Source organism: Pimephales promelas, chromosome 15, assembly GCF_988280905.1.
Source record: "Pimephales promelas chromosome 15, fPimPro1.hap1.1, whole genome shotgun sequence".
In the NCBI taxonomy this organism is placed as follows: Eukaryota; Metazoa; Chordata; class Actinopteri; order Cypriniformes; family Leuciscidae; genus Pimephales; species Pimephales promelas.
Window position 1 is genome coordinate 15,641,731 of NC_142783.1, and position 13,739 is coordinate 15,655,469.

Genomic DNA, 13,739 nt, shown 5'->3' on the forward strand with positions numbered 1-13,739 from the left:
TTGTTCATGGGGAATGGGCTAAGATTAATCAAAACCTCTGCCGGAAGCAGAATTTTGAGACTGCAGAAGTCATTAAAATTTGAATTGTCAGTTGAATTTGGGGAAACCACTTGAAACATCTGTTAAAAATTAACAAAATTAATTTTGTTTGATTTGTTCAATGCAAACAGCTGAACGTCTGTACATTTTGGTACTAATCCTGATTTGCAATGGGGGTTGAATAATTTCGATTACAACTGTGTATATATAAATTTGTGAACGTTATATAAACAAACCTTTATATACATACTGTATATATAATGGAAAATACATGAGCAAAACTAAAAAGATAATACTTTACCACTGAAATCTGTAAGCACCTTATAAACAGTGTGGAGGAGCAACTGTAATTCCATACAAATGAGATCTCTGATCAGGCAGGTACTCATCTGTTGATTGGCTATCTCGACTGAGAGCGATGACCCCATCTCTGAAACGTCACAGAAGAAAATTAAAATTGAGATTAGTTAAATTCATTATAATTTAATTAATGAATGTACAGTCACACTTGACAAACTGAACCTCACAATAAATATGAATAAGCTTCAGGGTTTCTGTTTTTAATATATTGTAAATAGCATATAATAACAAACATTATAAAGGGTTATAAGGGTTAAGGTATTATAAAGCTATATTATCAACTCAGTTTCCTGTTTCACTGCAAACCATGTTGTTCTAATGCTTGTATTTAGTATGAATGGAAGTTAATGGAGCACAAAGTGTGACAGAACATGAAGGATTTGTCAACATGGCACTTTTTAAAATTGAATACAGGAACATTCATAAATATCTGATAGGTAGTTATGATTCCGATGGTCATTTTCTGTTGGAGATGTGCTATGCTTTACCTCCTCCAGTCTGTGTAATAGTAGTGATTGGCGAAGGAGACCATGCTGAAGGGGTAGTTCAGGTTACTGTGGATCACACGCCTCCCTGTCCCGTTAGGTGATATACACTCTAGGCGCTTGGTTCCTGCCCAAAACGCAAAAAAAGAGGTTATCAACATATTTTGAATGAGATTTTCAGTACCAGTTATTGTGGTATCTAATTCATATTTACATGGTCAGAATAAGATGCAAAGTGGGCCAGACTTTATGTAAAAAAAAACCCCATCAAAATATTGCTGCATAATAACTAGCCTACATCTGCTTAGCGCATACCTGCATCGGCCCAGCAGACCTGCCGTGTAGTGGAGTCGTAGGCCAAAGCATTGGGAAGTCCAATGCCATCCTGTACCAGGACTCTTCGATTTTGTCCATCCACCGTCGAGCTCTCGATTTTAGGAGCTTCTCGGTTCCAGTCAGTCCAGTAGAGGGTTCTGTGAAAAGATCAAGTTTTACTTGTCAGGACATTATGGCAATGTGGAACTTTTGGTTGACTTTTGTTTAGTCTTGTCAAATTAATGAATCACGATACATAAATGTTAGTAAACATGTGTGTGTATATATATATAGATAATTTGTGATTAATCGATTTGACTGAACTACTTTTTTGTAAAATATAAACTTAGACATAAATATAGATTATATTTATACATTTTTTTATTTGTTTATATTTTACATGTGTTTGGATGCTGTGCTGTTTTAATTAGTATTGGTCATTCCAAGCAAAATAATCAAATGTGTGTGTGTGTGTGTGTGTGTGTGTGTGTGTGTGTTAAAATTTTTAAATTGTATTACTGTTTCCACAAAAATTTTCTTATATATAATGTAAAAGAACTATTACTAATAATTGAGCATGCTTGCATGTGCAAGTCTAATTCTTTCATATTTAAACCATATAGGTTTAACGGTTTTGTCAAATTAGTAAAGTCAAAGCTTGAAATAATATCTATTATATTGAGATAAAAGACTTTTAACATGGGAGGCAAAATGGCTCACAGTTTGAAATTTTTCAAGAGTTGCAATTTATGTTTTGCTAAATCAGGAAACATACAAAACTGCTCTGCTCTATTTAGCATTGATTTAAACAAGATGTTTTAAATCATGGGAAATGAAACTAAAAAACTATCCTGCACTATTTTTAATGCTGAATCACTCACTGGCCAATAAAGATTTATAACCATAAATTGTTACTTATGTTCCTCCCTGAGGATTTCTAAGCATCAAATCACATTTTCACAGCATTTGTGGTGAAAAATGATTTAAGGAAATTCTCAACTGATGCATCAGACTTCAACCCAGATAGCATGTTAATCGGAGCCATCGCCTTATGCATGTAGACATTATGCGTTGTGGCAAAAACAAACTACCACATAGCACGAATCGCAGCACCAACAAACACACATTTGCAGCTATTCCCATGGCCCATGAGGTTTGTGTTATATCTCCTGTCCTCCACACTAGTTCAGTTGCTCCAGATGTTGCAGATGGCTGTGTTTGTGGAGTTGCTGGCCCACACGTTGCTTGCCTCCCCCGAGACCCGAGAGTCAGGCCAGACACTGAAGCAACACTAACATCTGGGCCAATTTGTAGCCTTGCCCTCTTATTTTCTCTGCCTCCCATACACGTCCTGACCTCCTCCCTCTCTCGCTTTTTGTGCTGTTCTCTCGCTTACCCTTAATCGCACTTTCATGATAGCAGATAACAGATTTTTGGTTTTGGAGCATTCTTGTAAAGGAAACATGAGAACTTGGAGATGGAGGGGAAATGATGGTTCATTAAATCTGCCAATTATTGTATATTAATGATGCAGTCTGAATGGTCCAGTTCAAGACAAAAGTGGAAAAGAACAGCAATTTAAAAAAAAGATTTGTGTATATATATATATATATATATATATATATATATATATATATATATATATTGTTACGAGAGATTTATATATATATATATATATATAATTTTTTTTTTACTTTTTGTTCATCAAAGAATACTAAAAAAAGTATCACAGGTTATAGAAAAAAAATATTAAGCAGCACAACTGTTTCCAACATTGATAATAAATCAGTATATTAAAATATACTGAAGGTCCTGTTTTCATGTCCTATCCTGGCTGTTTTTTTATAAAGTGATGAAAATGTCCTGGTTTTCAAAAAACTGCTGGGAAAGATCAGCTCTACAGCAAAATTTAGATGGGCAAACAAGGAGGATGAGGAAGAAAAACAGGATAAAGAGGAAGAAAACTATATTTTGTCAGTTCGTTTTTGTAAGTTTGTGAGAGCTATTTTTGTTCAATTTATTATTTACTTCCAATAGAGAATAGACATTATTTCTATCATTATTTCATTCATTATTTTTGAAACCTGACATAATAATACGTTAAGTAACCTCTGAGAATTTGTGTCTTGTAATTTAACAATTTTCTATTTATACAGAGGAGGCATAGGCTACTTTAAATGTATTGAAATTAATAAGGTGTCTTTGAGTAAACTTTGACTATCATTTGAGTATCTGTTTGCTGGGCCGAGTGTCCTGGTTTTTGGTATTCAAAATATGGTCACCCTAATTTCTGAAGGATCACGTGACACTGAAGACTGGAGTAATGATGCTGAGAAAACATTTGCATCAAAGAGGTAAATTCAATTTGAATATATATTCAAACAGATTTTATTGTAATAACACACACACATATATATATATATATATATATATATATATATATATACAGTGTTGTAGTACTCGAGACTCGGACTCGGTCTCGAGACCATATTTTAATGGTCTTGGTCTTGTCATGGACTCGTGTCCATTTGGACTCGGAATTGACTCGTACTCGAACATTTTTTTTATAGGACTTAGACTTTTTCCCGAGTCCACTCGAGTTCAATTCAAAATATTTTTCATGATTATTAATGTACGTTAATAAAATATTTCTTTAAATTGATTGACACGCCCAGTGATTGGTGATTTTCTAGTGCGCAACTGCGCATGACAAATTGTAATAAAATTACTTTTAACACCACCTACTATGTGGCCTTTTTACCCTAAACTGATCATATTTTTTTAAACTCTTAAGTAAATTCAGTAAAAAAAAAAAAAGGATTTCTCTAAGTAAATAAAAGTAAATTAGGTAATCAACCCTCACTGGTCTCGGTCTCGACTCGGACTCGACCGTCTCTGGTCTCGGACTCGACTTGGACTCGACTCTCTATGGACTCGGTCTTGACTCGGACTCGACTCTCTCTGGTCTCAGTCTCGACTCGGACTCGAGTGAGGTGGTCTCGACTACAACACTGTATATATATATATATTTAAGCAAGATTAGCACATACCCTGTAGGGGAGTCCACAATGATGGCTCTGGGATTTACTAAGTCTTTCTCGAACAGAACACGTCTGTCACTTCCATCAAGGTTTGCTGTTTCGATCTTGTCTGGTGTGCTGTCCACCCAAAACAGTCTCCTACGGGCCACATCTACAGCAAGACCTTCTGGACTCGTCAGAGCTGGAGAAGATTATATAATATATAAGATATTCCATTCCATTCCAAATATCATAGATTTTTTTCTAGCAAAATAAACATACCAGTATTGATAATAATCTCAGATTCTGATCCTGGCTCCAAACTGGCTCGATTGATTGTCCGTCCTGCCAGATCGGTCCAGTAAACTTTCCTTTCTCTGCAGTCGTAATCAATGCCAACCACTATAGAGCCCTGCAAGTGTAAACAGGACTGAATTAGTATAATTTTCTCAAAGCCACAGACTTCAGTATTTCAATTAATATTGTGCAAGTCTCACATGTAGAGCCAGCAGCACTGAAGATCTCTGCTTGTCCATCTGTGTGCCATTGAGAGGCAAGATTCCAATCTGTTGACCCTGGGCATAGAGCAATAACGTGCCTGCTGGAGGCGGGGTCACATCTGGGCGTGGAAGAGGGCGCATGGTGGGAGGGGCCACAGTAGGTATACCTAGAAGGTAGGCGATTGATTGTTTTAGCTTTGAAAAATAATTAATTTTCCTGCCTCTTGTTTTGAATACGAGGTGATACAGATTATTCATAATAATAATAATATATTCAACCACTATAGAAGCAACATAACTCTTTTTGTTCAAGCATGGAGACACTTAATTAGTAGAAAAAATGTACATTTCACAGCAAGCGACACTCACAGGCAGGTTTCACAGCGTCGTGTGAGCGGGTTCCTTGTACTTCCCGTCCATTTTGGTCCACACACCAGCAGTAGCTGGTGTCTCCATAGCACTGAACCGGGTTGAACTCGCCGGAAGAGTCACACTGAGGTAAATAGTGTTGGGAATTCGGCTGGCCTCCATATTGCTGCATCAGACTGGCTCTCCAACGCTCACAGACGGTCTCTGGACGCTGGGTTGGAGGCACTATCACTGGGTATCAGAGGAAACCATGAACATATTACTGATGCTGCACAACATGTTGATATATTTCAATCATCACGTTTACATATCTATAAATTTCAAGTACCACACCACAAAGATTTATCAAGTGAACAATGAAAATAGCAAATGTTTTATCCAGCATGATCTAGAAAACCAAAACAAAATGTTTGACAGATATTTAAAAGTTTTAAACTACTGAACGGATTTATGATAATTACTTTTATGTATAATTGTTGTTATTTTTCATTCTGTTAATAATAATAATTAAATATATTTAAATAATTAAAAAATAATAATTAACGTGACAAACGTGTTTTAGATATTTTGCCTATGCAAAAGTTGACGCCATGATGCTAGTTTATAGGGGGTGGTTAGGGCGTTGCTATGTAGTTGTTAAGGTGTTCTATTTAATAAAAAAAAATACTATACTTTGTGTTACATTATCTTGGCATTAAAGTTCAGAAAACTAGTTAATGAGTGTTTTTACAACTGCTTTTTTTGCAACTGCTGATATGGCTGACATGATTCATGGATGAATTTATACTTCTGTGTCAAACTCTAGCTACATGTACGTCGTAGGCTGTGTGTTGTCGGCGTACCCTGACGTGCACACAGAGATTTCGGACTTTCACTGTGAAGATTTAAGCATATTTAGATATACAGGAAATCACAATCGAAGACGATTTCGATATATCTAAATATGTTTAGTGAAAGGTAAAACTTCCGAAATCTCTGTGTAAACAATGAGTGACGTACACACGCAAGCGATCACTTCCGGCAGAACGTTGGACACGGTTCAGTTGGACATGGCTGTGGTTACACGAGGTAAAAACGATATAAATACTGTTCGTTTTCTCACACAAACCGCTCGTTTCGTGTCTTAGGCCATCAATGTGTACTTACATTTACGAGTCATTAAATCATGTTTAATTTGGACTTCTCTGTGCATGCTCTTTGACGTGGACCCCCTAAACCTGCATTATATGACTGACAGACAACAACGGTTTGACCGAGAAATGTCAAAATTGAAAATACTGTGGAAACAAAGACACCTACATCTTGGATGCCATTGAGGTAAGCTAAAACATACCAAACATTTATTTCAAAGTGAACTATCCCTTTGATTCTACACTGTGATTGGCCTGCTAGAACCCCTCCCTCAGATTTCACATGCTCCCTCTGCATGTTGTCAATGCGAACAACGACGCAGAAGTCAGCACAAAGGTTTCTGCGTTGGTCCGACGCTTAGAGAAGCAGAACTTTAGCAGAACACTAAAACCCCATTAGACCAAAATCTCACTCCATAGCTGTATATTAGAAATTAGAGGTTTTATTCAGGCCAGCAAAAATTGCTAGACACTTGACACTTAGGATTTGTTTGGACAAGGTGGCCGCGTACAGCACTCTTACCAGGTTCGTCACAGTTTCTTCTCTGTGTTCCAGGTGGAGTTCGGGTTCCCGCTCTCTCCTGCCCCCTACTGTCCACACACCAGCAGTGACCTGTGGACCCGTGGCACTGCTGAGACCTGTACTGACCCTCCTCATCACACTCAGGGATGAAGCCTCCCACCAGAGCAACACCACCGTCTCTACTCTGAAGACTGTCTCTGTGCTGCTCACACTGGGTCTTGGGACGACCTGGACACACAGATACACCAGTGATTGTTATTCTGCTATCTAGATATGGCAAAGGGCTCACCTGTGATGTAAGTCTATGGGATTTTATTAGCTTTTAAATTCACCAGGTACCAACTTGTAGGTTTGATTGCTATGAGAAGCAGCCCCATCCACAGTCTAATACCATTGGACCAAAATCCCGCTCCATAGCTGTATATTCAATTGGCTGTGATTTTACATAGACATATACACTAGACCTCACCTGGGGGTTCTAAGCATGCGTCAAAACCGCCGCCATCTTGGAACAGGGGTCATGTCATAGGAAGTAGCTAGGTAACGCTGCTATCTCTGCCTTTACTTCGAATTCATTGATGGTGGCGGACTTTTGTGCGGCGTATGAAGTTCACGGATGAAATCTGAACTAGGAAGAATGTTTTTAAAAAAAAAAAAAAAAAATTTCTTTCTGGAATCAATGATAAATACATGTCTGACCGTTGGAACAAACCAAAAAAACAAGAAAAATCGCATTCATGATGATTTATGGTGATTTTATTTGCGTTAGACCTGTGTCTACTACATTGACTCTGATGCATTAAAGTGGAGGGGCTCCCCTGTTTCAAGATGGCGGCTCTATTGACGCATTCGTTCTAATGAACTGCCGTATCCAAGGTGAGGTCTAGTGTATATGTCTATGGTGATTTTATTGCTTAAAACAATATTTGGTTTTATTCAAGTGTGAAAAATTCCTTGACATTGAAAACTTAGGACTTGTTAAGATGAGGTGGACAGTAGGCACTCTTACCAGGTTCGTCACAGTTTATTGTCGGGGTTCCAGGTGGAGTTCGGGTTCCCGCTCTCTCCTGCCCCCTACTGTCCACACACCAGCAGTGACCTGTGGACCCGTGGCACTGCTGAGACCTGTACTGACCCTCATTATCACACTCAGGGACAAAGGCTCCTAACAGAGGAACACCACCGTTTCCACTCTGAAGACTGTCTCTGTGCTGCTCACACTGGGTCTTGGGACGATCTATACGCAGAGATACACCAGTGATTGTTATTCTGCTCTCTAGACACATGAGCTCAGCTCATTTGCATTTAAAGGGCCAGGCAAAAAATGGTATGTTTTTGATAACCCCCAAAAAAGTGACTTTAATTTGATACATAAAAATATCTCTGGGGTATTTTGTGCTAAAACTTCACACACACACACACACACACACACACACACACACACACACTGAGGACATCAGAGATTTATTTTACATCTTGTGAAAATGGCATTTTACCACCCCTTTAATCCCTAATGCATTGTTTGGTTTTATTCAAGCCTGAAAAATTGCTTAACACTAGAAATGTAGGACTTGTTAAGATGAGGTGGACAGTAGGCACTCTTACCAGGCTCGTCACAGTTTATTCTCGGGGTTCCAGGTGGAGTTCGGGTTCCCGCTCTCTCCTGCCCCCTACTGTCCACACACCAGCAGTGACCTGTGGACCCGTGGCACTGCTGAGACCTGTACTGACCCTCATCATCACACTGAGGGATGAAGCCTCCCACCAGAGCAACACCACCGTTTCCACTCTGAAGACTGTCTCTGTGCTGCTCACACTGGGTCTTGGGACGATCTATACGCAGAGATACACCAGTGATTGTTATTCTTCTCTCTAGACACATGATCTCAGCTCATTTGCATTTAAAGGGCCAGGCACAGAATGGAGCGTTTTTTGCAAACCCTAAAAAAAGTGACTTTAATATGTTACATAAAAATATCTGTGGGGTATTTTGTGCTAAAACTTCACACACACACACTCTGAGGACATCAGAGTTTTGTTTTACATCTTGTGAAAATGGCATTTTACCACCCCTTTAATCCTTAATGCAATGTTTGGTTTTATTCAAGCCTGAAAAATTGCTTAACACTAGAAATGTAGGACTTGTTAAGATGAGGTGGACAGTAGGCACTCTTACCAGGTTCGTCACAGTTTATTCTCTGTGTTCCAGGTGGAGTTCGGGTTCCCGCTCTCTCCTGCCCCCTACTGTCCACACACCAGCAGTGACCTGTGGACCCGTGGCACTGCTGAGACCTGTACTGACCCTCATCATCACACTCAGGGACAAAGGCTCCTAACAGAGGAACACCACCGTCTCCACTCTGAAGACTGTCTCTGTGCTGCTCACACTGGGTCTTGGGACGACCTGGACGCAGAGATACACCAGTGATTGTTATTCTGCTCTCTAGATATGGCAAAGGGCTCACCTGTGATGTAAGTCTATGGGATTTTATTAGCTTTTATTTTCACCCGGAACCAACTTGAAGGTTTGATAACTTAGAGAAGCAGCCCCATCCACAGTCTAATCCCATTGGCCCAAAATCCCATTCCACAGTTGTATATTCAATTGGCTGTGATTGTATTGCTTAATCCTTAATGCAATGGTTTGGTTTTATTCAAGCCTGAAAAATTGCTGAACACTAGATACTTAGGACTTGTTTGGACAGGTTGGCCGCGTACAGCACTCTTACCAGGCTCGTCACAGTTTATTGTCGGGGTTCCGGGTGGAGTTCGGGTTCCCGCTCTCTCCTGCCCCCTATTGTCCACACACCAGCAGTGACCTGTGGACCCGTGGCACTGCTGAGACCTGTACTGACCCGCCTCATCACACTCAGGGACAAAGGCTCCCACCAGAGGAACACCACCGTCTCCACTCTGAAGACTGTCTCTGTGCTGCTCACACTGGGTCTTGGGACGACCTGGACGCACAGATACACAAGGGGTTGTTATTTCCACATTACACTCCTTTGCACAACACTTTGTTTATAAGAAATTAAAGGTTTTGTCCAAGTTTAAGAGCTGCCTAACTCTAAACTCCAATAAAGTTAAAGAATTATATGTTTTGATAGTAATATTCCCGATGTTAATACTGTCCATGTAAACACAGGTGGTTTTGACAACCATTGATCTTCCCTAAAATCCTTTACTCATCAGAAAGGAATGCAATATGTGTCTACAACAGAAAAATTTGTATCTCTTCACATTTTTGATCATATCCTCCTTAAACTCTTGAGGTTAGGGCCTATTTTCCCAGACTACCTTCAGAAAAGTAGAATCTGGAGTTTGTACCGAGAGGATATTCACTATCATTCAAAAGTTTCAAATCAGTAAGATTATTTTGAAAGAATGTAATACTTGTATTCAGCAAAGATGCATTAAATTGATCAAAAGTAACAGTAAAGGCTTTTACATAGTTTTACACTGTTATGTTATGTTTAAAATAAATGCTGGTCTTTTAAACTTTCTAATCAGAAAAGAATCAAATCAGCCTATTAGAATCATTTCTGAAGGATCATGTGACACTGAAGACTGGAGTAATAATACTAAATATTCAGCTTTGCATCACAAGAATAAATTACATAAAACAGTTATTTTAAATGATAATAATATTTAACAATTTTACAGTTTTTACTGTATTTTTGATAAAAAAAAAAAATACAGCCTTCGTAAGGAGAAGAGACTTCTTTAAAGAACTTTAAAACTGACCCCAAAAAAGCATTTGCCACCTTTATAACAGATCCCAAGTCAATTAATTATTTAAAAAAAAATTGAAATGGTATTTAAAATCGGACATGATACCTATGGAGAGAGGATTATGACAATATTCTCCAAAAAAAAATTCAGGTATACATGCTTACCAGGTTCGTCACAGTTTCTTCTCTGTGTTCCAGGTGGAGTTCGGGTTCCCGCTCTCTCCTGCCCCCTACTGTCCACACACCAGCAGTGACCTGTGGACCCGTGGCACTGCTGAGACCTGTACTGACCCTCATCATCACACTCAGGGACAAAGGCTCCTAACAGAGGAACACCACCGTCTCCACTCTGAAGACTGTCTCTGTGCTGCTCACACTGGGTCTTGGGACGACCTGGACGCACAGATACACCAGTGATTGTTATTCTGCTCTCTAGATATGGCAAAGGGCCCACCTGTGATGTAAGTCTATGGATTTCATTAGCTTTTATATTCACCCGGAACCAACTTGAAGGTTTGATAGCTTAGAGAAGCAGCCCCATCCACAGTATACAGTAGTACCATTGGACCAAAATCCCATTCCAGAGCTGTATTTTCAATTGGCTGTGATTTTATTGCAATGTTTGGTTTTATTCAAGCCTGAAAAATTTCTTAACACTAGAAATGTAGGACTTGTTAAGATGAGGTGGACAGTAGGCACTCTTACCAGGTTCGTCACAGTTTATTCTCTGTGTTCCAGGTGGAGTTCGGGTTCCCGCTCTCTCCTGCCCCCTACTGTCCACACACCAGCAGTGACCTGTGGACCCGTGGCACTGCTGAGACCTGTACTGACCCTCCTCATCACACTGAGGGATGAAGCCTCCCACCAGAGCAAAACCACCGTTTCCACTCTGAAGACTGTCTCTGTGCTGCTCACACTGGGTCTTGGGATGACCTTCAAGGTAAACGTACCAGAGATTATAGAATTTACTTGGAGGTTTAGTTCCCAAAACCCTGGCTGTTCAAAATGTTCATAAAGAGCTCGTAAAATAAAGTCATATATGAATTAGCTTTTATTAGCATTTATTAGCTTTTATTCACCTATAAACATTGATCAGCAAACATGTTTATAGCGCTCAAATATGGTAAACGGAAACTCAAGCATGCTTGCTTGACATGCGACAACCAATGAGGTTCATTCGCGCATCACAAGCTGTGTGAGTGACTCACAGCCGAGCATTGAGCTTTTGCGAGAACTAATGAGGTTTGTTCTTACGCATCAAGCTATAGTTAGGCTTCTCTATATGTTCACTGATCAATGTTTATATGTGAACAAAACTCTATATAAAATCTGTTTTTGTGTATCTTCAGAAGACTTGGATTTAACTTCTCGATTCATATCTATTTATGATCTCTTTATAAACGTTTTGAAGTGTCAGAATTTTGGGAGAACAGACATAAAATGGAGTGAAAGCAATCTCTCCGATTTCATTAAAAACATCTTCATTTGTGTTCAGAAGATGAACGAAAGTCTTATGGGTTTGGAACGACATGAAAGTGGGTAATTGATGACAGAACTTTCTTTTTAAATAACAACATTAAAAAACAAACAAAAAAACCTACCATTTTGAGGGTGGCACTGGAAACCATCTCCATGGTATCCTGGTTGGCACTGGCACTGGAAAGATCCCTGTCCGTTGGAGCACAAGGCCTGGGCGTGACACGGCTGGTCACGACACTCGTCTACATCTGCACACACCACAAAACACAACACTCACTCCATAATTCAACAAATACAACATTAACCACATTCCTCAGGATGTTAGTCTGAGTCATTTTAGCTGTTGTCCAAAAGCTCCAAAACTCCCACCATCCCGTCAAAGACCAGAGAGCGCTAAACAGGAAGGAGAAGAGTTAACTGTCCTCTGACCCCCTTGTGTTGTTCAGCTGCGAGTCTCCTACGCACATTCCCTGAGTGAGGACATTGGGTCATTGTTTCAAAATACCCTCCCTTACACAGGGTCTCTGGTTACCCCTGCCTCTCTCCCCAAAGCAAAGCCTTCACCTTCAGCATTCAGCTGAAAACATTTCACCTCTGTAACACATCAAATCCCACTGACAGCACACTAGCTTACTATGTAATATACACTCACCGGCCACTTTATTAGGTACCCCATGCTAGTAACGGGTTGGACCCCCTTTTGCCTTCAGAACTGCCTCAATTCTTCGTGGCATAGATTCAACAAGGTGCTGGAAGCATTCCTCAGGGAGTTTGGTCCATATTGACATGATGGCATTACACAGTTGCCGCAGATTTGTCGGCTGCACATCCATGATGCGAATCTCCCGTTCCACCACATCCCAAAGATGCTCTATTGGATTGAGATCTGGTGACTGTGGAGGCCATTTGAGTACAGCGAACTCATTGTCATGTTCAAGAAACCAGTCTGAGATGATTCCAGCTTTATGACATGGCGCATTATCCTGCTGAAAGTAGCCATCAGAAGTTGGGTACATTGTGGTCATAAAGGGATGGACCTGGTCAGCAACAATACTCAGGTAGGCTGTGGCGTTGCAACGATGCTCAATTGGTACCAAGGGGCCCAAAGAGTGCCAAGAAAATATTCCCCACACCATGACACCACCACCACCAGCCTGAACCGTTGATACAAGGCAGGATGGATCCTTGCTTTCATGTTGTAGACGCCAAATTCTGACCCTACCATCCGAATGTCGCAGCAGAAATCGAGACTCATCAGACCAGGCAACGTTTTTCCAATCTTCTATTGTCCAATTTCGATGAGCTTGTGCAAATTGTAGCCTCAGTTTCCTGTTCTTAGCTGAAAGGAGTGGCACCCGGTGTGGTCTTCTGCTGCTGTAGCCCATCTGCCTCAAAGTTCGACGTACTGTGCGTTCAGAGATGCTCTTCTGCCCACCTTGGTTGTAACGGGTGGTTATTTGAGTCACTGTTGCCCTTCTATCAGCTCGAACCAGTCTGGCCATTCTCCTCTGACCTCTGGCATCAACAAGGCATTTCCGCCCACAGAACTGCCGCTCACTGGATGTTTTTTCTTTTTCGGACCATTCTCTGTAAACCCTAGAGATGGTTGTGCGTGAAAATCCCAGTAGATTAGCAGTTTCTGAAATACTCAGACCAGCCCTTCTGGCACCAACAATCATGCCACGTTCAAAGTCACTCAAATCACCTTTCTTCCCCATACTGATGCTCGGTTTGAACTGCAGGAGATTGTCTTGACCATGTCTACATGCCTAAATGCACTGAGTTGCC

At 40.3% G+C, this 13,739-nt stretch overlaps 1 protein-coding gene across 5 annotated transcripts in view; it reads right to left on the minus strand.

The window, feature by feature from the left end:
* The window catches only part of nid2a (nidogen 2a (osteonidogen)), a 40,979-nt gene that overhangs the window by 2,130 nt on the left and 25,110 nt on the right, over positions 1–13,739 (minus strand). The window contains exons 11-25 of one of the 5 annotated variants that reach the window (XM_089120219.1): positions 12,074–12,199; positions 11,178–11,405; positions 10,638–10,865; positions 9,471–9,698; positions 8,918–9,145; positions 8,347–8,574; positions 7,751–7,978; positions 6,742–6,969; positions 5,089–5,319; positions 4,717–4,886; positions 4,502–4,631; positions 4,250–4,421; positions 1,200–1,357; positions 888–1,011; positions 360–469 (exon numbers count right to left, since the gene is read on the minus strand). In XM_089120219.1, the coding sequence (XP_088976345.1) occupies positions 361–469; positions 888–1,011; positions 1,200–1,357; positions 4,250–4,421; positions 4,502–4,631; positions 4,717–4,886; positions 5,089–5,319; positions 6,742–6,969; positions 7,751–7,978; positions 8,347–8,574; positions 8,918–9,145; positions 9,471–9,698; positions 10,638–10,865; positions 11,178–11,405; positions 12,074–12,199 (2,816 nt within the window). In that variant the 3' untranslated portion in view covers position 360. Of the gene's footprint in view, positions 1–340; positions 470–887; positions 1,012–1,199; positions 1,358–4,249; positions 4,422–4,501; positions 4,632–4,716; positions 4,887–5,088; positions 5,320–6,741; positions 6,970–7,750; positions 7,979–8,346; positions 8,575–8,917; positions 9,146–9,470; positions 9,699–10,637; positions 10,866–11,177; positions 11,406–12,073; positions 12,200–13,739 lie in introns of all 5 variants that reach the window. The other 4 variants (XM_089120220.1, XM_089120221.1, XM_089120222.1 and 1 more) reach the window with 4 other exon arrangements.